Source organism: Pecten maximus, chromosome 11, assembly GCF_902652985.1.
Source record: "Pecten maximus chromosome 11, xPecMax1.1, whole genome shotgun sequence".
Taxonomy (NCBI): domain Eukaryota; kingdom Metazoa; phylum Mollusca; class Bivalvia; order Pectinida; family Pectinidae; genus Pecten; species Pecten maximus.
The window spans coordinates 10,901,444-10,926,708 of NC_047025.1; the positions used below are offsets into that span (position 1 = coordinate 10,901,444).

At 33.7% G+C, this 25,265-nt stretch overlaps 1 protein-coding gene across 2 annotated transcripts; it reads left to right on the forward strand.

The window, feature by feature from the left end:
* Nucleotides 1-10,391: 10,391 nt before the first annotated feature.
* LOC117337573 (protein FAM92A-like) lies at nt 10,392-23,971 on the forward strand. 2 transcript variants are annotated; one of them, XM_033898614.1, is made up of 11 exons: nt 10,392-10,486; nt 12,638-12,676; nt 17,366-17,481; nt 17,737-17,861; nt 18,702-18,770; nt 19,062-19,163; nt 19,779-19,784; nt 20,594-20,698; nt 21,696-21,809; nt 22,566-22,766; nt 23,438-23,971. In XM_033898614.1, the coding sequence occupies exons 1-11, from the start codon at nt 10,458-10,460 to the stop codon at nt 23,519-23,521; spliced, it is 990 nt and encodes a 329-aa protein (XP_033754505.1). In that variant the 5' UTR covers nt 10,392-10,457; the 3' UTR covers nt 23,522-23,971. The 2 variants fall into 2 exon arrangements, with proteins under 2 accessions (XP_033754505.1, XP_033754506.1); XM_033898615.1 differs by lacking the exon at nt 12,638-12,676.
* Nucleotides 23,972-25,265: the final 1,294 nt, after the last annotated feature.

Below are 25,265 nucleotides of genomic sequence, written 5' to 3' on the forward strand. Positions count from 1 at the left end.
ACATTATCCTTACTGGCGATTTCGACATTTACTTGTTAAACTCTCAGCCATGTTCCTTGACTGACATCACTTCAATTGTGAACTTTAATAGACCATGTACAATGAATGTATATACCTCGGCTCCAGAAATTCTTAAATACCACAAAATGCAGTTGAACCTTCGAGGGCATACTATACATGTACAGGGGCCGCGGTGGCTGAGTAGTTAAGGTGTCCCGATACTTTATCACTAGCCCTTCAATTCTTGGTTGTGAGTTCGAAACCCAAGTGCGGCAGTTGCGTGGTACTGACCGTAGGCTGCTGGTTTTTCTCCGGGTGCTCAGGCTTTCCTCCAGCTCCAAAACTTGGCACGTCCTTAAATGACCCTGGCTGTTAATAGGACGTTAAACAAAATTAAAACAAATATACGGTCCCAGATTACATTTGACTGCTCAAAATTTGTAGTGAATAGCTCGTCCGAGTGATTACTATCCTGTGTGCTCCGTAATAAAACGTAAATTTGGTACAAAGTTTACACACACGGATCATTTAAAACTTTGATGCAAATCCATTCCTAAATGACCTTGACCCTGTACCATGGTCTGTAATCGAGTCCTTTCGGATGTTGACAATACACTCCAAGCTTAGATCAACCTTTCTCTGTATTGTCGATCAACATGCACCTAGACTGCAAAGGAGAATTAAAAAGTCCTCACAGCCGGAGTGGATGGAAGTAAACATCCTAGAGAACACCGTCTGAGAAACCACCTTAAACAAAACGGTGAAACAAAGTGACTAAACTCATTAAAGATGCCAAGTCCGCCTTTTCCAAAATGTTATTGATAATAATCTTGACAACCCCAATAAACTGGAAATGTATTGTGGAGGTGACTCCGAAACAATCTACTTCTTCTCCAAGCATGATTCAAGTAGATGTCAAACCTTTTTTGACAAGCTAGATATTGCTGAATCATTGGGCATAAAAATGACGTTAGAAACACCAATGGTGTGGTTTTCAGACACTTTGATATGGTGAACCAACAATTATTAATTAAAAAAATTCGCATTATATCAATGCGATCACATGTCATTGTATTGGTTCAAGTCCTACCTTTCAAAAAGTTTCCAATCATGTATCTAGTAATAAGCTTATTACACATGGTGTGCCCCAGGGCTCCATATTAGGGCCTCTTATGTTTTTATTTTTTATAAATCACCTGCCGATTAAACTTGGGGCCTCCACAAATATGTGGACGACTCCACTCTAACTGCGTCTGGTAGTTCTGTTCCTATTTTACAAGAACAACGACAATCAGACCTCATCAAAGTTCAAGATTGGTGTCATGAAAACAGAATGTTGTTTTAAAAATACAAGTTAAACCAGGTGTATGGTTGTTGGTACAAAACAAAAATTGAGTAAAATTGACGATGTCGATTCTTTAACTTTGCTTCATTAACATATATTGTCTCTACATTTGACATTCTGTCTTTTACTGAATATGTAATGGTTAACCATGTAAATGTGTATCTTTACTTCTGTGATACTGAATATGTAATGGTTAACCATGTAAATGTGTATCTTTACTTCTGTGATACTGAATATCTAATGGTTAACCATGTAAATGTGTACCTTTACTTCTGTGATAATCTGGTGATATGTTTCTTTAATTGTGCTAAAATAATGACACACCAAAACCATTGACAATTATTTTAAAACATTGTTGGAAAATATCAATAATGGTAAGCTAGATGAAGCTTTAACAGAATTAATACTTATAGTGACTTCACACGAGATATGCATGATAGATGTTGTAAGTCTTATGTAATGTTACGTACATCAAATATATGTAACATACTGACGTATATACAGAGAAAAAAAAATGTGCATTTTTGCACCTGTAATAAGAAAATGGAATATAATCTTTGACGTGACCATGACACACACAGACACTCGTAACATCATGTATACACCACGGCTTTCTCAAATCATGATCACGCGGAAATCAACTGGTGAGGTTTTTAATGACATCGTTAGCATGTATGTGAATCAGAAAAAAAATCAAAACAGACATTCTTATGAAAGAATTCTGAAACCTTTTAGTCCACCACCATGAGATGGTGGCCTAAATCGCACTGTATGGTGAGCCAAATTGTCCTTTATTCACGGAGCAACGTTGATACAGGATTTGACCAAATTATATCAGATATCTTATAAAGAAAAGTTTGCAAGATATCTTATAAAAGTTATAAGATATCTTATATCTTATATAAGCTATCTTATAAATTATATAAGATATCTTATAAACTTTAAATAAGATATATCATAAACATATAAGATATCTCATAAACATAAGATATCTTATGTAATTTGGTAAAACACTGGATCAACATTGCTCCGCGAATAAATGACAACTTGGTTTGCACTAGTACTGCGTCCGTGGTCCGTCCCCTCGTCCCACCGTAAACATTTCTTGTTATCGCTATTTATTAAGGATCTTTCTCCAATTTCATATACAAGTTCCCCCTGGTCCCTTATTGTACATATTGCATTTTGGGACTGATCAGAAAACAACATGGCCGACAGGCGGCCATCTTTGATTTTGACAATTGCAGTTTGGTCTTGCTATATCGTGTTATATAAAGTTGTAAAATGTTTTGAGGGAAGAGTAAAAGAAGGGAAAATAAGAGAAAAGATCATGCAGTCTTTCATTTGACTAATGTGGATTATTATTCAATTGTGTGGGCGCCAAGATCCCTCTGTGATCTCTCGTTGATTTTTTTTTTTTTTTTTTGTAAAATTTATCATTCCGAGATGTATCTGGCGTCAAATACCCTGAGTTTATACAGAGTAATTTAAAATATGATTTATATATCCTTCGTTAGACCCACCAAGGTCGACATGCTGCCAGTCAATAGGCATAGTGTGCTGTGGAGAGCCGACATACAGACAATACCTATATATGTGATGAGTTTCCGCGGCGAACCTTGACAAACGAATCCGAAGAAACTGAGCCGAAGTCGTGATTCATTGGCCACATTTGAACACATTCTCTTCACCACTATATCTTTTGGGCATGTCCACTCATATTCATATAAAAAGTCAAAAAATAATCTTTCCTCCCATGGACAATATCCGACTAGAACAATCTACTTAAGACATTTTCAAAGATGATTAACCAATCGCTTTCAAACCATTTTTTAAACTAGAATTTGTTAGGGGCGGTTATCAGTAACATCTCTCACATATGCAATAAGTAAATCTTTCAGCACCTTTAAGATTTTTTTTTTTTGAAGAAAAACGAAGAAAGTGACGCTAAACTGCTTCCAAATATTTAGGTATTTAGTGAAGATTTGAAACGATTTTTTTAGCATCTTCTCACATTTTAAACTGATTTTTCTAGATTTAGAAATCTTAGAGAGGAGAAGGTTTTGATTGGGAAAAAAAAGGGAAAAAAGAAATTCATTGACACCCATTTAAATCCATTTTTATTTCAATCAAACCGTTTGACTAATAATTTCATTATTTTAAGTATTTTGTTGAATTTCCTTTCGCCGTGATATATTTATGTTCATCTCCTATGGCAACGTGTTATGTTACCGATGTACCCGTTCCTTTTACATTCTTGTGTGTTTTGATTATCTCAATTAGATATAAAGTATTATATAGCTTGTGGGACTCCTTTGTATATGTTCTGAAATTTAAGTAGGAACTTTTACAAGTAAATTCAAGAACATATACAAAAGAGTACCACAAGGTTCTATTTTAGGCCCCATCCTATTTAAATTCTTCATCACTTCATTCCACACTGCAAACTATACAACTATGCAGATGACAATATTATAAGCAAGGCACAACCATCTTTAGACATAGTAAAACAGCACTACAAACAGATAGCAATTCACTTATCCACTGGTTCGCAGATAACCACATATGAAGGCTAATCCAGACAAATGCCAAGCAATTGCAGTAGGTAGCAAAACACAACAACAAAACATCACCTTTCAGATAGGAAATAACACTATAGAATGCAAACCAGAAGCTAAACTTTTAGATTTCACGGTAAATTACCACACACGTGTAGCAAATATCTGCAAAAAAAAAGCATCATGACAACTTTAAAACAAACTAAAACGCATTGGCAAACACCTTTTAAACAGATTAGGCAAGCTCACAATATATCACTCTTTTATCCTTTCAAACTTCAATATCTGTCCACTCACATGGCACTTCTGCCGAGAAACCAACACACAAAAAATGGAAAAAGATCAGGAAAGGGCACCAAGATTCAGATACCACACGCAGGAAGACACTAACGAAAATTTACTAGCGCGTTCAAAATTACCCAAAATGTCAGCACTCGTGGCTGTCTGGGACTTGGTGATATGTTTTTTCTCCTATGTGTAATTCAGTTGTTACTTATTACATCGGGGAATGTTGAGATAAACCCAGGACCTGTAAATATTTCTGATTCTGATTTCGATATATCCTCTGAATCCTCATACCTCTCTAGTAATGCAAGCGACTACTACGACAATTCTAAATACTCATTTGTACATTTGAACGTCCAAAGTCTCCGGAATAAGATGGCTATATTATTTACAGAACTACACAACGTCTGTGTTTTATCTTTCACTGAAACTTGGCTCTCCATTAATGATAATTTAGTTGATTTTACCTTTCCTGGCTATTGCGACCCTTTTTGCCACGTTAGACCAGATCGTGTCGGTGGGGGAGTATCTGTGTACGTTTAAACCAACATACCTGTTAAGCGTCGCCCTGACTTAGAGCTTCCCTCTGTAGAATGTGTTTGGGTTGAACTAAATTTATCAGGAACTTCTATACTCTACGGCACTTTCTACAGGCCTCCTAATTCTCCGGTCTCTCAATGGGACCATATTTCACGATCTATAGAACTAGCTTTTAACACTGGATGTGAAAACATTATTGTAACCGGTGACCTGAATGCTAATTATCTTACTAACAATCAATCAGTCTCGCACTTACACGAACTTCTCCAAACTTTTAACCTGTCCCAAATGATATCGTCTCCTACATTTTATACTGAAAACTCCTCATCTCTACTTGATGTAATATGTGTTAGTAACCCTCAGTTGATTGATAAATGCTCTGTAGGTGAAAGTTTTCTAGACCAACCTCTGAGGTATCATTGCCCCATTTTTGGTAGCTTAAATGTATCTGTACCGAAAAAGTCGTCAGTTAAACGTAAAATATGGCTGTTTGATCAGGGTAATTACGACATGTATAGAGAGAAACTTACTAATATTGACTGGGATACTATTCTAACAAATGCTAACATTGATGACTCTGTCGATTCCTTTACTAATATACTTATTAATACTGCTAAGGAATGTATTCCTAACAAATTAGTAACAATACGCACCAGAGAACCCCCATGGATGTCCAGTGAAATTCGTAAATTATGTCGGAAAAGAAAAAGATTATTCAGATTAGCCAAGAGATCAGGAACTGCGGAGGATTGGAGTAAGTATAAAAGAGTCAGGAACAAATGTGTAAGTTTAATACGTAGTGCAAAAAATATCTACATTCGTAAACTTTGCGGAATACTTGGTAATCAAACACATGGGAAATCTTGGTGGAAAACGGTAGGTAAACTGATGTTAAATTCTAATAAAAAGAGTAATATACCACCCATTCATACTAACACGTCTACTCTTACCAATGACTCTGACATAGCCAATGCATTTAATGAATTTTTCTGTCTTAACTCCACTGTCGATGATACTAACGCAGAACTTCCACCCACTTACAACAATGAACCTTTGCTTACTCATATCCATATTGAAACAAATGACATTTATTCCGTCTTATCTAATCTGGACTGTTCCAAGGCAGTGGGACCTGATCTTGTAAATCCAAGACTACTTAAGGAAGCGGCAGCAATTTTGTGTTATCCCCTTCAAATAATCTTTAATTATTCTTTAGCCACTTCATCTTTTCCTAGTACATGGAAATTAGCAAATGTTACCCATGTGTTTAAAAAAGACGATCCTTCTCTTCTCAAAAACTATCGACCAATATCTTTAATTTCAATAGTAGGTAAAGTAATGGAGAGATGTGTTTTTAAGTACCTTTATAAGTTTATTACTGAAAATTCTCTATTATCACCGTCTCAGTCTGGATTCAGAGCTGGCGACTCTACAGTAAATCAGTTAATTGCAATTACTAATGACATTTATTCAGCACTAGACAAAGATAAAGAAATTCGAATGATCTTTTGTGATATTAGTAAGGCATTCGATCGAGTTTGGCATACGGGTTTACTTTCCAAATTACGCAAAATAGGCATCGGTAGAAGATTTTTATCATGGTTTCAAAGTTATTTAAATAATAGGAAGCAAAGAGTTGTTGTTAATAGTAAGACTTCCGAATGGATGGAAATTAGTGCTGGGGTTCCCCAGGGGTCAATATTAGGCCCTCTATTGTTTTTGATTTTTAGCTCTCTGGACGGAGTCCAGGAGAGCTTACGCAGTCATTCTCATGTTTTTGCCGGAAGTAGAATTACTAACATTTTGTGGACAGAGGATATCAGAAACAGTGGGAATGTCAGAATGGATTTCAAGACACATGATTGGGGTCGACACGAACGAGATTTGACAAGAAATTTGAGTTGTTTAATGTTTTCATTTTCGAGTAATCGTCAATTTAGGGTGTCATTTTGGACATACTTGGTGTCACAGGGACATGCCGAACGTTATTCTGAGGAGTTATGAGGCAAAGTTCCTATATCAACCCACTGTAATGTGTATATAGTAATGTGCTGAAACACACGTTTCCCTGTGCCGCTGCAAAAATTTGCTGCTATGCGTGTTACCTTATATACATTATGTCGTCTGCTACAGTATACAGAGAGTCTCGCGAGGTATACGTATACGTCCCTGGCAAACACTGATATGAAACATTAGTATTTCCATTGTTTATGAATGGATTTTGACAAAATCTGTCCATTTGTTATAAAATATCCATAGTGTCTTCTCAAAATATTAACTTAATTTCTTGATAGCAAGGACTTTTCTGCATTGTTAACTTCCGTGTGACGCCCTTTTTTGGAATTCTGTAACGAAATAAAATCATATTAAAATAATAAATTACGAATTATGTTTATACACACCGGGAAAAAGTGAAAGTATTATGAGATTATGCAGAAGACAAATCTCTACAAGTACACAAAAAATCAACAAAAATGATCCAAAATGATTTTCTCAAATCAACATGCTTACTTGATGTAAACATATAATGCATGAAATAATTAGGTGAGCAATACAGGCCCTCTGGGCCACTTGTTTATTGATGCAGAGAATGGTCAAATACAGTGACGTGCCAAAAGTCTTTCAATTTTTCTTCCTTTGCTATATATTCTTTGCATTTCCACATTTTTTCAATGAAATTTCCTGACATTGTTTATGAACAGATTTTGACAATATTTCGTCATGTTATGAAGAAATGTCCATAGTTTCTTCTCATAATATTTATTTATTTTTCCGTTGAGTATTTATGGAGCAATACAGAATTGTCTACACAGATAATTTCCCCGTGACGCCATTTCTCTATATGACGTTACTAAAATAACGTCAAAATGGCGTTCAAAAAATTAGGTATTGTAAAAAAATATGATTCCTCTAGTCATATACATCGGAAAACAGTGAAACAATTATCTTTAAGAGTACAAAATTTCATTTAAAACGATCAATACACAAAGTCAGGCAAATTCATGGAAAAGGTTTAAAATACAAAGAATATATAGCAAAATTAAAACAAAAATTGAAAGACTGAAATTGGCACGTAACTGTATATACAAACAAGCTGAATTTCAAATCAACGTCCAGAGAGCTACGAGGCCCTTGGCCTCTTGTTATTAATGATATTGTTGAAGGCATCAACACCAAAATAAAATTATTTGCAGACGACACTTCTCTTTATGCTATAGTAGATACTCCCACTCACTGTGCTGATATGTTAAATGACTGTTTAAGGAAAATACATGAATGGTCTGAACAGTGGTTGGTTAAGTTTAACCCAGAAAAAACCGAATCTCTTTTAGTGAGCAGGAAAATTAATAAATCCCGTCACCCTACATTATTCATGAATAACGTTCCTGTTAGTGAGGTCAAACATCATAAACATATAGGGCTATTCCTCTCCCATGACGGTACTTGGTCTGAACATATAAATTATATGATTAAAAAAGCATCAAATAAACTAGCCATATTGAGACGTTTCAGATTTAAAATAGATAGGAATTCACTTCAAACCTTATACTTCTCCTTTATCAGGCCCATACTAGAATATGGGGATATCGTCTGGGATAATATTACTATTCAACAGTGTCAATCTCTAGAAAATATTCAACTGGAAGCTGCAAGAATTATAACGGGTGGGACCAAACTTACAAGCCATGCTAAATTATATGAAGAAACTGGGTGGGACACTCTACAATATCGCCGTAAAGTGAAGAAAATTGTTAAGGTACACAAAATGATTTTTGACCTCACTCCCCCATACCTTTCTTATTTACTCCCTCAACGCAGAATGGACGTTCATCAATATAACACACGCGACGCTGATAACTTAAATAATGTATTCTGTAAAACGAACTTCTATAAAAACTCTTTTCTCCCTTCTTCTATTGACCTGTGGAACTCACTACCCCCAGATATTAAAAATAGCCCCTCCCTTAGTAACCTGAAAAAATACCTACACAGACACTCACCGACAGTCCCTCCTTACTATAGTTATGGGAAACGTTCTGATCAGGTTCATCATGCTAGATTGAGGATGAATTGCAGCTCTCTAAATGCCCATCTATTTAGTCGTAATCTTATCGACAGCCCTGTATGTTCATGTAGACAAGCGTATGAAACCACTGAACACTTTCTATTGTCTTGTCCAAACTATACCATTGTAAGAAACGAATGTTTTGTAGATCTACCAATAGACTACACTTTTGATATGCTTCTATACGGAAATCCAAATCTATCGATTACAGAGAATGAAAATATTTTCCATTGCATCCAACTTTATATTTTAAAAACCAAACGTTTTTTAAATTAATAGTGCCATTTTACGAGTCCCAAGAGGTCACTAGTGCTGTATATTTACATTATATCACTATGTTTTATTATGTCATTATGCTTATGTAGTACCTATAGTATCACTAGGTCCCATTATATCTCTCTCTCCCCTCTCTCCCACCTCTCTCTCTCTCTCTCTCTCTCTCTCTCTCTCTCTCATCAATAGTTTTGTTTTTAAGTTATACTATTTGACTAATAAATGGCTATACAGTGTTGTCACCCGCCAATCTATTATTTAAGGAGACAGATTTAAATAAGTATTTTCATACTTTTTTCTGAATCCTTTTATTATTATGTATCATATATATGACATGTAAATATTGAATAAATATTGTTTAAACTAAAATTACCCTCACTCAGAATAAGGAGATTCAGGAATTTCGCGATAGATGTCTACAAAATCGCAAACACTTAATGAATATCACAGAAAAAACATACACATTCAGATATCACAACACTGCAGATATACTACTTGTTAGGACAACAAAACATGGCAAGCTTTTCGGTCAGAAGCACCTAAAATCTGGAATGCCCTACCAGACCACTTCAGAACAACAACTTTACTCACACTATTCAAATCACTGACAAACAGCTGGTATGGGCCACAATGCAGATGCAGCACATGAAGACAAAACATATAGTCATACACATAACATCAGGCGGTCTTTTTTTTTTTTTTAATTTTTACTTTTCGCCGAAATAAACTTAATGCTTAATGTTTAATTTCCATATTGTAAAGTGCTACTGCTATATCTAAAGGAGGTAATTCCAAAGAAATATATTTCCAATATATTTCCAAACAACTATCATCTGCAGTTATCTTTTTTTTTTTTTTTTTTTTTTTTTACAATTTAACAATGTTTTAAGTTCCAAAATAATTTTTTTAAGTGTCTTAGTAAGCTAAATGCTTAATGTTTTATATCCACATTGTGAAGTGCTTCTGCTACATCTAAAGAGATAACTCCAAGAAATATATTTCCAAACAATTATTTTCTGCAATTATCTGTTTTTAAAATTTTACAATGTTTTTTTTTTTTATTACAATCAGCTAAATACATGTGTATGCTTTTATGTTTTATTTATTTTTATTTTATTTATTACATTTTATAATTGTGCATGTCTTTTACTGTTGAAGTCGGTTTTAATAGCTCATTAGAGCTAATGTTGATTTGTTATAATATCATTATGTACCGACTGTATTCATCATAGTCTACATTGATGAACGGGTACCTGTAGCGGTCTAGGGGAGGTAACTTGTATTTAGTTGTCTTTTGAGAACTCTTTTGTGAGAGAAACCAAAATTAGATAGGAGGAATGTTTGGTTTGTTTTCAGGACAACCAGCCCATCTAAGCAGAAATATTTGAAAATGAGTCGTCAAAACACATCTCCATCAAAGTAAGTTGACTAAAATTGCAATCTGTGAGTTTGAAGGGCATGATGTGTGCATTGTGCAAGACAATTCAATTTGACGCCTTTATTGCAATAACTACAAACAAGTCTGTGCAAAGCATCTCGATATATTTTCAGCTATTTTAGTATTGCTAATATATTTTAATATGCATGGCTCTTATAACTTTGAACTTCTGAAGCATATAGTGCATTAATAAGAGAATTTATTTTTCAAAGCTTGAACATCATGACTTGTTCCAGAAAGTGTCCAATGTCGGAAATACCAGCTTCGTAATACTAAAACATGCATTATGTACTCCTAGACTGTATACCGATATATCTTGTGTACCGCCCCCTATGAACATCTTTAATATTCCTTCTGCAAACAGTCAACACGATATAAAGAAATAGAATGCTTATTACTCGAAAGCTGACTGAGTAAATTTTGGGTCAGCATTTGAGAATTTTCCTATATTTTTTCTTAAAATCTCACTGCAATTTTGTAAGTCTACTATATCTGTACTGATTATATAGTATCAGATACTATAGAAATGCTGAATACCCTGACATTGCTGTTCGACATTTTACCTTCCTAAAATCTATTAGGGTTCTACCACAAGTCTCCTCTAAAATAAATATGTATTTGATTTATGCCATTACTAAATCAGTACTTTTTCTTTTCGAATGTTATAATGTTAATGATTCAATAATCTAAAGTTAAGTGATGTTTTCCTGGCTTTTTAAAAATCTGATATGGGCTGACTAACATCTGAACTCCTGCCATAGTGGAAAGGGGCGAAAATCAAGGCCGAACAACTCGGGTCAGCTCTTCGGCATACCTTTCCAATTATTCAGTACTGTTGTATGGATAGAAACACACATACAATGTATATTGAAACCTGAATAATTTTTTGACCTTCCTTACCATACAGGGATTCATGTTATCATGCATAAACAGGTGAATCAAATAATTAATCATTTGTTAATCCAGCTCCAATTTTGAAAACATTTTGCAGTCATATTTGTAATGTGAATCATGTGATTAAAATCTCCAGAGGAACTATTTTCAGTATCTGTATCAGGTATCATCAGGTCACATAAACACGGTCCCCCATTTTAACTATGGCAGGAGTTACAATGTTAGTTGGCCAATATAAGATTTTTAAAAGATCAACAAAACATGGGGAAACTTTGAATTAATTATTCATTTATTGTGATATTTATTGCTTATCAGCAGATATTTAAAACTTATATTATCAATAGAGTTCCACTAATATTAAAGATAAATGTTGAATATTTTGTAATAATTGACAAATTCTTAAATACACAATATGAAGGTGAACCTTCGAGGGCATACTATACATGTACTTTGTAGGACTACCAAAGAAAAAGTATGTTCCTAGGTGTTTCCAGATTAAGACCAATAAAGCTATCAAGTTATTATCATTCACCATTGGAATGAAGTCATCATATAAGCCAGATGAAATAAAAATGTGTTAGTAATTTTGATATCAATCTGGAAACACCCAAAAATCCTTAGAAAACCAGGTTCTATATCATGTATACATAAACATGTAATTCAAAATCCTTCCACTCGATCTCTTAAAATAAAAAGACAAATTTGTAAAAACTTTTATCAAATTATTGAATTCAAACAGACCAAAATGAATTGTATACTATACAATTTGTAAAAAGCTCTAGGCAACATAGACAATTAAGCTGGATAGGTATAGTTGGGTAGTGACCATCAAGGATTAAGTTTTTGTAAATTAGTTTGCGTTTTTGCAGCTATAGGCTTAATTTAATGTAGCATTTGTAGCCTAAACCCAAAGGTCTTGACCTCCAGATTCTTACATTACTGTATATATTGTGAAGGTTGTTTTTTTTAAATTGTTAACATTTTCGCAATTTAACATCAAAATTTTCAAAAATATTCTTTTGCAGAAATAATGAAATGTACAGTAATTTCTTCAAAGAAATGTTCTCCAATATTATAAATTCATTTCCATGGTTTTTTGGTTTTTTTTTTGTGATTTCATTATATCCTTGAAAATGGCAAAAACAGAAACCCTTGAAATTAACAACTTTTGAAGTAATCATTAGTACATGTATAGAGAATAATCTTCATCGCCTGACCTTTAACCTCTCATTTCACAGTGGATCATCACTACCGATGACTTCGTCTGAGAAACAGGTGTAAGTTCTGTGTACACTATATTTCATATATCATTTGGGTATTATCATCATATCTGTTGTACTACAGGTACTCTGCACAGACCAGTAGAAACAATTAGTAAACAATGAACTGTTTGTTATGTAGGCTAGATCAAAGTTACAATTTTAACCCTAGACAATCCAAAGTATATCAATTAATTCAGAGTTTGCACTGGGCATTTCATAAATGGGGTCCTTTTCAGATAAAATGGGGTCCCTGGTCCTTTCAATTTTCTATGCTTCAAAAAGCTATGGGGATGGCTTCAAAGGAAACCCTGAGTTATTCATAAATAAAAATAATTTTGACCAGATTGTGATGTCCCATGAAAAAAAAATTTGTTTCCACTTTCCCTATTTCAATACCTTTGTATATATACTTATCCTGTTGTCTTTTGATTAGTATAATTTTATTTCATTTTTTTTTTTTTTGCTTAGTAAAAACAAAGTATTATCGCCAAAAATAATGCTTTTCTGTAATCTATTAATCTGATAGTAATATAACCTCTGAGGGAAAAAAAGAAGAAACAGTGTTGTTTGGACTCGCGTAACTCCATTTGGTAGACAATTCAGTATTGTTTTCAATTATTTTCAGCTTTCTCCTAAAGGAAATTGTTACCATTATTATGTTCCAGGCTACATAACAAACATAAACTGTTTAAAACAATCTTGCTCTGGGATCATAAAGTAATCTAGATATACATGTACATGTAAATTTGTAAATCACAATTTTTTCTAATGTTATATATAAACATATAGCAGGGATGGTAAAATTCAGTTGTTCAGCATCAAGGACAACTAATTTTCACAATCAGGCAAATGCCAAAACTTCTCATTCTTGCGGCTGTTTCCCTGGGCTTCCAAACTTAGTTTTATATATGTAACATATTTAAATGAATCTTCCAGTCACACAAATATTTTTTGGTCTTCCGTGTAAACAGATATAAATAATTTTGTTGTTTGATGTAATTAAAAATTAAATATTGACAGATTTCTCAAAGAAAAGTTCCTTCGTTAGATATCCTAAAATCAGACTATTTCATGATCCCAGAGTTTAGTGTAATACCATGTTGTACCTGCAATATGCTTACCACTTAAGGGTGTATGGTACCTTTTCTGCAAGTCTCCTTATGTGTTCACAATATAAACACCAGTTTTGTAAAATGGACTATCTGAATGGTATTTTGATAGAACACTGTATTTGATGTTTTACAGTTAATCAATATTGGTGATAGATTTGAAACATGACACAAAATAACAGAAATGAAAGTGTTGTAATTTAGAGTTGTTAAGTTGATTATGCTGTTATAACAGGAGATAACCTGAACAGTTCAGAACTTTGAGGTGATTTTACATTTTTTAAGGGGAGATAACTTGAGCAGTTCAGAACTTTTAACTTTGAGGTGATTTTACATTTTTTAAGCGGAGATATCATGAGCAGTTCAGAACTTTTAAGGTGAATATACATATTTCAAGGGGAGATAACTTGAGCAGTTCAGAACTTTTAAGGTGTCTATACATATTTCAAGGGGAGATAACTTGAGCAGTTCAGAACTTTTAAGATGATTAAAGTACATTCTGCTATTGTATGATACTAGTTTTCTCATGATGTCTGATTATAATATTATGAGCTTTGTGATGAGTATCTATAATTTTTTTGTAATGTAGAATATATCAAACTCAGGCCAAATAAAAATAATAGATGTGTGCTTCAGTTTCCCTGAATTTTTCAGGAAAACGTTTTATTCTTAAGAAACCAATTCACATTGCTGCCTGCAGGCACCTATAACTTTAACAGTACATATAAACTATTGCCTATAGATCTAGAGCAGGTCTTGAGAAAACTTCAAGTTAGTACTGAAACCCACACATGTATAATTATTCTAGCCTCATTGAATTATTTGATATGTCATGTTCATAATGGCTGAATTATTTTATCAAATTATTGAACTTTTATTAATTCAAAATTCTCTATATAATTATAATTAATATTTCTTTTGCTTCGTAGATGATAACCATATTTATGAATAAATAAATAAATCCGTTTTGACTTTCTTTAATTATTTTAATCCCTTCTAAGGACTCCTAACAATCAACTTAGTAATTGCACTTAGTGCAAAATCACAAGTGGTGTTGGGTTTACTAAAACCATTCCAAAGAAATCAGGGTTAAAATAGGAATTCACTGTAGAATCTGTGTTAAAACAGGAATTCCCTGTGGAATCTGGGTTAAAATAGGAATTCCCTGTGAAATCAGGGTTAAAATAGGAATTCCCTGTGAAATCAGGGTTAAAACAGGAATTCACTGTGGAATCAGGGTTAAAGTAGGAATTCCCTGTGGAATTAGGGTTAAAATAGGAATTCCCTGTGAAATCAGGGTTAAAATAGGAATTCCCTGTGAAATCAGGGTTAAAACAGGAATTCACTGTGGAATCAGGGTTAAAGTAGGAATTCCCTGTGGAATCAGGGTTAAAATAGGAATTCCCTGTGGAATCAGGGTTAAAGTAGGAATTCACTGTGGAATCAGGATTAAAACAGGAATTCACTGTGGAATCAGGGTTAAAACAGGAATTCCCTGTGGAATCTGGGTTAAAACAGGAATTCCCTGTGGAATCAGGGTTAAAGTAGGAATTCCCTGTGGAATCAGGGTTAAAATAGGAATTCCCTGTGGAATCAGGGTTAAAACAGGAATTCCCTGTGGAATCAGGGTTAAAATAGGAATTCCCTGTGGAATCTGGTTTAAAGTAGGAATTCCCTGTGGAATCTGGGTTAAAATAGGAATTCCCTGTGGAATCTGGGTTAAAATAGGAATTCCCTGTGGAATCGGGGTTAAAATAGGAATTCCCTGTGGAATCAGGGTTAAAGTAGGAATTCCCTGTGGAATCAGGGTTAAAATAGGAATTCCCTGTGGAATCGGGGTTAAAATAGGAATTCCCTGTGGAATCTGTGTTCAAAAGGAATTCCCTGTGGAATCAGGGTTAAAATAGGAATTCCCTGTGGAATCGGGGTTAAAACAGGAATTCCCTGAGGAATCTGAGTTAAAATAGGAATTCCCTGTGGAATCAGGGTTAAAATAGGAATTCCCTGTGGAATCGGGGTTAAAATAGGAATTCCCTGAGGAATCTGGGTTAAAATAGGAATTCCCTGAGGAATCAGGGTTAAAATAGGAATTCCCTGTGGAATCAGGGTTAAAATAGGAATTCCCTGTGGAATCAGGGTTAAATAGGAATTCCCTGTGGAATCTGGGTTAAAATAGGAATTCCCTGTGGAATCGGGGTTAAAATAGGAATTCCCTATGGAATCAGGGTTAAAATAGGAATTCCCTGTGGAATCTGGGTTAAAATAGGAATTCCCTGTGGAATCGGGGTTAAAATAGGAATTCCCTGAGGAATCGGGGTTAAAATAGGAATTCCCTGAGGAATCTGAGTTAAAATAGGAATTCCCTGTGGAATCAGGGTTAAAATAGGAATTCCCTGTGGAATCTGGGTTAAAATAGGAATTCCCTGTGGAATCTGGGTTAAAATAGGAATTCCCTGAGGAATCTGAGTTAAAATAGGAATTCCCTGTGGAATCTGGGTTAAAATAGGAATTCCCTGTGGAATCTGGGTTAAAATAGGAATTCCCTGTGGAATCTGGGTTAAAATAGGAATTCCCTGTGGAATCTGGGTTAAAACAGGAATTCCCTGTGGAATCAGGGTTAAAATAGGAATTCCCTGTGGAATCAGGGTTAAAATAGGAATTCCCTGTGGAATCAGGGTTAAAATAGGAATTCCCTGTGGAATCTTCGTTGAAACAGGAATTCCCTGTGGAATCTGGGTTAAAACAGGAATTCACTGTAGAATCTGTGTTCAAAAAGAATTCCCTGAGGAATCTGGGATAAAACAGGAATTCACTGTGGAATCTTCATTGAAACAGGAATTCCATCTGGAACCTTGGTTAAAACAGGAAATCCCTGTGGAATCGGGTTTAAAAGGAAATCATGTTGTTTTCTTTTGTAAAAAAGACTGAAGATTGTGTTGGCAGCTCAGTGAGGTGAACTATTTTATCTCCTAGCTCAGGTTAAATAAGCACACATTTCATCTTTATCAGATACAGATGTGAGTGTACTTTTGAGGTTGAATACTGTAATATTGCCTTTACATTGTATGTCTATCTAGGGTATTTGATGGTATTGGTTTTGGATATCCTTACATTTATGTATAAATTGTACGAATTGTGTGACCATTTAAATGATGTCATGTTTCATCACTTCCTGCTTTTTTTCTGGATTATGAGATGTTCATTCATTTTTCTTACAGGTATATTCATGTATATATGTTTTTAATGAATTTGTCACATTTTTGTCCTGGGCAGTATCATGGCTGCTACCAATTCTGCATATATATTGGCAATGCAGATGTAATTATCCACAATGCACTGTAACACCCACAATGCACTCCAATTTTTATGCATGCTTGCTTATTCCTGCATATCCATTATCCAATATATGTTGATACTGTTGCAGCATGCTGTGTTAAAGGACTTTTACAGAAATATTTTAGGTTTTTTTTTCTTGAATTTTATCAATAAGCATTGTTTTATTCTTACAACTGGTATACATATGAAATTATTTTGTATATGTGTATATGATTTTAGTCTTTAATTAATTTTCTATGTAATTGTCAATATTTTGTAGTGAAAACCAAGCAAAGTTTTGTCAAGCTCGTGTCGGTCAGACAGAAAAACACCTAGGTCTGCTATGTGAAACAGTCGGCTCCATGAACAGAAAATCAGCAAAAATGAGAGACAAGGGTATGATATGTTTTTAATCCAAATATTATTGATCTTTCAGTTTCATTTGTTGTTGATTCTATTGAATTTAATAAAAATATTTAATGTTTCTCTTGCCATGGTCCATTTGATAGTTCAGCCTGTAAAGAGATACATCAGTGGTGTCATATGTGAGCTTGTAAAAGTAAGATAATTGCAAGCATGTGAATGACCCTGATCAAATATTCTGGCACACATGCATGATTTCTATGATTACAAATGCTGTTTCTAACTTAGGTGATATCCTGGCAAAGCAGTTGATTGACTACGCAAAGAGTGAAGACATTAGTCACTCACTAAAGAACGGCTTGTTACACTTCTCAGAAAACTTGTCTGCCATACAAGATTACAGACAGGCGTCAGTAAGTATTACAGTATTTATCAGAGAAATGGGCTCATACCTGATAATAAGCCCACCATATCTATCGCAGTCATAAAAATGTTTTCAAATGCTATTTCGTTGTCCTGCAATATTTTGTGAATTAAAAATTATTTACTAAAAAAACGGTACGTTATACTTTATGTTCAGTATAAATAAATGATATGACAAGTGTATACAGTATATATGATAACACAATTGTGATCACTGATGTCATAACTACTTTATGATGTCGCAATAAATATACAAAGTTATATGATTGTGTCTGTAGAGAAAAACATACTGTCCAAGTTGAAATTTGCCTAAAGGCTCATGGCATATCAAATCATGGAACTTTTTTAATAGATTCCATGACATATCCACTCCTATAAGATCCTCTATGTATACAATTCTAGCAATCTAAATAAAATTAGAGTTGTGATTTCCCCTCCTCTACGATACACTGCGATACACAGTGTAGGAGGAGCGGAAATCACAAGACTGATTGAAATTAGATTGACAATTCTAAGAACTGTGAATTTTTTTAATTAAAGTTTATATATACAGTGTATCTAGGTCCACTGACGATTTAATGCTGGAAACATTTGCTTTGAAAGATTTTTCTCAAATGACAAATTTCTAGTTAAACAGAATTACCGTACGCATTTATGTAACTATCACTAGTTTTTCTTTCATCATTACATATACATCAGCCAGTTGGCAATTTTGCATATTTAATTTTTTTGTTATTGATTTAAATCTGACAGAAAACATTTCATATTATTAGTTAACAATCGAATACCTGGAATTAATACTGATTTTAATAATTCTATTTTCATTACAGATTCAGAGAGTAGAATCCAAAGTGTTACGTCCGCTGAGTGATTACGGAAATATCTGTAAACAGGTCAAGGTCAGTATCATGAGGACTCGGAGAAAATAATATAAATATTAGATACATATTACGTACAAGCAAGTTTTTCCATCCACAAAAAAGGAGAATAATTGAGAAATTTGTTTAAAGCTCCTTTTCGTTCACTCTTTGACTTCCTGATTACTGTGATATTTCCTCTTGTGGAGATGTAGAAAATATTTATTTTTCGTATATTTTCATTATCATGCATTTGTAGAAAATACCTCATAATTTATTTTTCGTATATTTTCATTATTATGTACAAACTGTATTTCGGAATTCTATTGATAGTCCGGTGTGAAGACAGAACTCACAGCGATCAAAAAGGAACAGAAAATGGTACAACAGCTTCAGAAAGTGAGAACGAAAAGTCCAGCTGATGCTCATCAAATTGTATCCTTTTACACATACCCTGGTATACATTATAATGTAATGTTAATTAGGATTACCGGTAATGAGAGGACACCGATCTTATTGGAAAATCAAACTCCAGTTGTCTTGGTACAAGATGCAGACTGTTAAAAGTGTTTCCATAGATCAACTATAGCTTAGGTGGTCAGTTAGCACAGTATTTATACACTTGGCTTTCACCCAAGGCAAACATAGTTCAGTTCCCCGATCAGAGGTGAAAAGGTACGTGGGTTTCCTCGGGTTTGTTCTTGGTTTCCTCCCACTGTAAGACCCCTCACACGCTTCAATCTGGGCCAACAAGCATGATTAATATAAGTTGATATAACTGTTTTGCAATTGTTGTTAAATAAATTTACAAAAATTGCTTTAAAATAATTTTCAGACCTAAATAGGAGTCTCAGACTTGTTGTCATATTGTTTACATTTTATAACATTACCTGTAGCTATAAGATAATTTTCAGACCTATCTATATATAGCTAGAGGTCTAAAACTTATTATGTTATACTCAAACTGGGAGTGCAACACCTTAAAACCTGCCAGCTAACTATTACCTGGTACATTACATGTTTATATAAATTTCCTTAACTGTTTGTCAGAGTCGGGTAAGTGCAAATTTTGAAAACTGTCAGAGTACTTTGCATATACTATCGTTTTAGAATGACATCATCGAGACTCAACTCTGGGAAGTATAATCATTGTCACATTAAAGCTTTGAAATTAAACCATAGCAAGATTGTAATGCGATTTTAATGTAATTTTTATGTCATTTTAGTATCTGTTGAACATAAAAAAAAAATCCATTGTTCTGCTAATTAAATTCAAAGATATTTGAAAAAAGATTTAGTAAGGATCACATTAGCTTGAGTTTTCTCGGCCCTGACATAAGACATGGTGTAAGGACCAGAGGAAACTCGGGCTAGAATCGCATTAGAATTTGACATCTGGAATGATCACTGTAAACATATCATTTTCGCTCATGCGATTTTTAGAGTACACATATAATTGAATTTAGCAGATTGAAGAAATGATGGATCGGCACACCTTCAGTACTTGCCATAAAAAACAATATACAGAAACTGCAATTAGCAAAATAAGCACAATTAGTACAATCATAATTTAGCAGAAAGATTTCAATTCTAAAAGCGCTAAAATAAGTTTACCACTAGAATATACATGTCTACAGTATGTTTGTGCGAAATCTTATTTGAACTAGAATTTTTTAATTATTGTGAGTAGACAAATATCATGTTTTTTCAAATTGAATTGAAATTCTAACTTCTGGAACTTCTGGAATTTTTCCTCTAATTTCAAGTAGATTGAGATAAAGCATGGCCTGAGATGATATGTTATACATTCACACAATAATTACAAGAAGACATGTTAAAATGTTCGTGACAATTTTTGTCTACAGGCAGAAACAGAAGTACAGAAAGCATCTGCTGACGCCTCTATAGGAAGTAAAGCCTTGGAGTCACAGCTAGATTTGTTTGAGAAAAACCGACTTCATGACCTCAAGGTATACTTGTTGTCTTTTTTTCTTTTGTGTTGAGGTCATCATTGGGATGTAATGCAGCATTTCATCCATTTGATGCCCTGTATGTTGGGTGTAGAATTGTGCCTGCTGTTGCCATTTCATGATAAGTAAGGGATGAAAAATTTGGGATCTTTATCTCTTCTCTGTGTTAAATCTAAAATATTTTTTTTTCCCTTTGACACTGCCTCACATTTGGCCTTGAAACTGAAAGTGAACCCTTTAAAGGAAAGTGACGAATATTATTCAAAGGCATTGATCAACCATAGTCTGTAAGATAGATGATGCTCTTGTTCTGGGATCATTTTCAGAGTTGTCTCCCTTTATCCCTGTGAATGATTGCTCTATCAACCCATAGGTTATGACTATAGCATATGTTGGAAACAATACAAGGACGTCATGGCAAATACAATGATGTCATGCTGACAATTTAATCATGTCAACATTGGGTTCATTTTTTAAAAATTATTTGAACAACTGGACATGGTGTTATAACATAGTTGGTTGGGAAAAAAATAATGATCCACACCGGACTTGATGATAAAATCTCCAACCCTCATGGTGATTATTCTTAATTGTCTAGTGCTTGGCAGAGCTTCAGATAAGACAACCAAGAATGTCACAACTCGGGTTGGAGATTTCTCTGTAACACTGTAACACCCTTAAGGAAGGGGATGATTATATTAACGTTCCCCTCTCAGCAAAAGTACGGATGTAAAAAACCCACTATTACTGGCTCATTCCAGTGCTGGGATGATGTATGATGGACTGGGGGAGATGTCATGTCAATGTGTCTGGGACAGGACATTTTAGAAAAATGGTATGATAAGTCAGCCCTTGAGTTTGCCCTGTTCCAGTAGCCACCATCCTTATGCAGTTTGAAAGAAATGAGAAATAAAAGATTTTCAAAATCCTTTTTTGTCAACATAGTATTTAATCTGAATTCTCACAATTGTTTTTTTTGTTTTGTTTATCTTTACAGAATATCATGATGGACTTTGTGAATGTTGAGATGATGTTTCATGCCAGAGCTTTGGAATTCTATTCCAAGTGTTTTGAAAGTCTAGCACTAGTAGACGAGGAAAGAGATTTAGATGTAAGACACAGTCAAACCTGTAATAGTAACTATTACAAAATACCTGTCTATAAAGGCCACTTGGCCAGTTTCTTTAATATTCCTCAACATAAGGATATTTCTTAACTTGAGGAGTTTCCATATTTAAATTTTTACCTATCGGAAAGCATCACAGAATTTAAGGTGATTTCCTTTGATAACTGAGATTTTCCCCTTAAATATGATAAATGCTTTCCTATGGAAAATGTAAAAGGCCACTCAAATTCTGCAAGCCCGTAAATATTGGAAATAAAACCTGTTAGTTAAATTAGATTTAAATGAAGGCCACTATTCTTTGGTACCTTCAGTAGCCTTGACAGTTTTTACAGTATACATAGAGGCAAATGGTTGTTAACGATACACAGGGAAAGTACAGGTATATTTAAATTAAAACTTCAATATGTAATGCTTCTTGTTCAATCACCACATTGGTTACACTACAGCCAACACCTTTCTTGGTCACCTTTATCCTATTTTCTGTTTACATCATCTGATATAGTTACAGCGACAAAATTACATTTGATGAATAATGACTTGTCTTGTACTTTTTATTTGGTAAAAATATTCATAGGAAGGTATTTTATGTCTTGTTGAGGAAAGCCCCCAAATTATACAGGTTAATTGTTTAGACAAGTCTTCAGATTGAAGAGGTTCATATTTCAGACAAATAACACATCACTGATTATTTCAGCCTGGTTTAGTTGAAAATGTTAACAAAACTCTATTTTATATAAACAGGAATTCCGACGGAAGCTACGGCTTGCTAAAGGTATGAATCCAGAGGAGTACAACAGGACATTGGAAAGTATCGGAACAGGCACGTCCTCTGGGATGTCCACCACAATAGGTAGTGGATCCATGGAAACGGATACATACGGGGACACATATGGCGACTCGTCAATGTCTGGGTCTCGACGCGTACGCATCAACACCAGAGGGGTTAGTACTCTCAGAGGCATTGTTTACATCACACAAAGGCTATTGTCTGTCTACTAACTGTCACAATTAATCACCCACTTATATTTATGATTCATGAAATATTCGCCTTCTGATATTTTTTTTCCCCTGGTTGACCAAGAAAATCAATATAATTGAATTTTTTCCTTGTGATGGACTAAAAAATTTGATATTAAGGAAATTAATGAATCTAAGACATGATTGTCTTATCATGGTATAGGAGGGAACTTTTGCCAATCTTTTTCTTGCTCTTGAATTGTGACTATCCTGTATAGTCAGTGTTAAATTTCACCTGAAAATCCCTATCGGTTTCCTTCATTGACCTCAACTTTAAAGGAAATTAATATTACTACTGTATTTGTATAATCAATAAATACAATGTATCTATGTGGATGAATACAATTAACATTTTTAAAAGCTATTTATTCTTTTTCCGATTTCTATAAAGAATAACTATTAATATTAAAGTATACTTGAACTATCACTGATTTTGTCATCAGTGATTGTATGATAATCTTACCTGAAATGTATTTCCGCTCTACAAATGTATTGGAAGTTTCTATGTATACATTTTTTTCATAAAACCTCCATTTTGCCACAGATAGGTAATGTTCAAATTTGTCGTTTCATCATCATATGTTTTTTAATTGCAGTCAACAATGTATGGAGATGATGATGACGACGACGACGACGATGATGACGATGATTATGAAGATGACCTATCAACACGACGATGAAAATATGTAGGCAAATAGTTACAATATCATTATTAATTTTATTTATTTTTCATATTACATCAAGCATGAATCTCTTTACACACATTAATTTGCATTGATGCTTAAAAAAAAGGAAACTGGAAGGAAAAGTGGATTATTAAATGAAAATAGATTTGTAGGTAAATTCTTTAAATGAAATCGTCCCAACAGTTAGAAAATATATATATTTATTCCTTTATCTGTCAGATGTATATGTTGTACTTGGGGAAATAGAGGGACCTTTACCTCGATTAGGATGACCATGGAAAGAAGATTGGAATTTAAATGGCTTGAAATCAAACAATGTAAAAGAAACCACTCTATGAATATGTACTCTAAATTTTACAATTTTTCACTGTAGTGCTTCCATACATTGTATATGAAAATGAACTTTATTTATACGAATTATGTCGTTTTCAAATTGCCCCTTCTAAAAAAAAAAACCGTTCGAGAGCTGAAACCTAATTTACATTATTTTTTCTAATGTCAGTGTCGCCAAACTCGCCTGATTTCTTTAGTTTAAAATTACTAAAATTATGAAAAATGCTGGAATTTCAACTACTGTATTTCATTATTTTGAATGCAGAATTAATGTTTTGAAAGCTGCAATATAAGTAGTCGAAATACTTTCAAAAATAGCAAAGATCCTCTTAATACATACAAATGTGAAAACTATACGTCGAAATTGATCACTGGGACTTTTTACTGGGTGGTTGTTTGAAATGAGATATTTCATCTCCGCGGGTTGGCGACCCTGGTGTTTTTTTTTCTGCCAATGTTGTTCTTTACATGTGCATGTGAAATACACTGCGTTTCTTGTGGAAATGGTGCATATTTAAATTGTACTCCATAATATTAGTGCCAAGAAATATTATGAAGAGAAAAGAGTTAATGTAATTAAATGGTCTGTAGTTTCTCCTCATCCAAGATTCCGATCTACATTGAATGTATACTTTAATAAAACAATTATGCTAGACAATATCTAATTTCATGATATAAAAATGTTTATATATTAGATAAATATGATGTCTAGGAATTGGAAATTTTCAAAAAATATATTTGTCAATGATTGATCTAGCTTTGAAAAATATTGATTTCAGAAGATCATTCTTTATGGAATATGCAAGGTAGAAATTAGTTTTGTTTTTTATTCATCAAATATATTCGCTAGGAATTTACTCTTTTAAGAAGTAAAATGTTCATGCTTGTCACATAGGCTCTTCAAATATTATAATAAAGAATATTGAGTAGTTTCTTCTACATGGGAGCCCTCGCGCTCATTTTTACGTAAAAAATGGCAAAAGAGGAGATTTAGGAAGTAATTGGATTAAGTTTTGAATTTATTTATCCAATTATCTAAAATTACTTAATCATGTATCTATTTCTCAAAATTCAGACGGTCACAGTGTACTTTGATAATATTATATGCTAACTGTGATTAAGAACATGTTATTCAACAAACATATCATTGAATATGATGAACCTCGATGTTAAATGTTTCGGTGAATATGATGAACTATGATTTTAAATATTTTATTAAATATGGTTAACCAGGATGTTGAATGTTTCATTGAATATGATGAACCACGATGTTAAATGTTTTGGTGAATAGTACTTTGATAATATTAATGCTAATTGTGATTGAGAACGTGTTATTCTACAAACATATCATTGAATATGATTAACCGCGATCTTAAATGTTTCGGTGAATATGATGAACCATGAT

What these genes read in the sequence shown, in the direction of transcription:
- LOC117337573 (XM_033898614.1), top strand. Translation starts at nt 10,458, where the DNA reads ATGAGTCGTCAAAACACATCTCCATCAAA. An exon ending in CAAAACACATCTCCATCAAA is followed by an intron (nt 10,487 to 12,637) that starts GTAAGTTGACTA and finishes CTCATTTCACAG; the next exon opens with TGGATCATCACTACCGATGA. An exon ending in AGCAAAAATGAGAGACAAGG is followed by an intron (nt 17,482 to 17,736) that starts GTATGATATGTT and finishes TTTCTAACTTAG; the next exon opens with GTGATATCCTGGCAAAGCAG.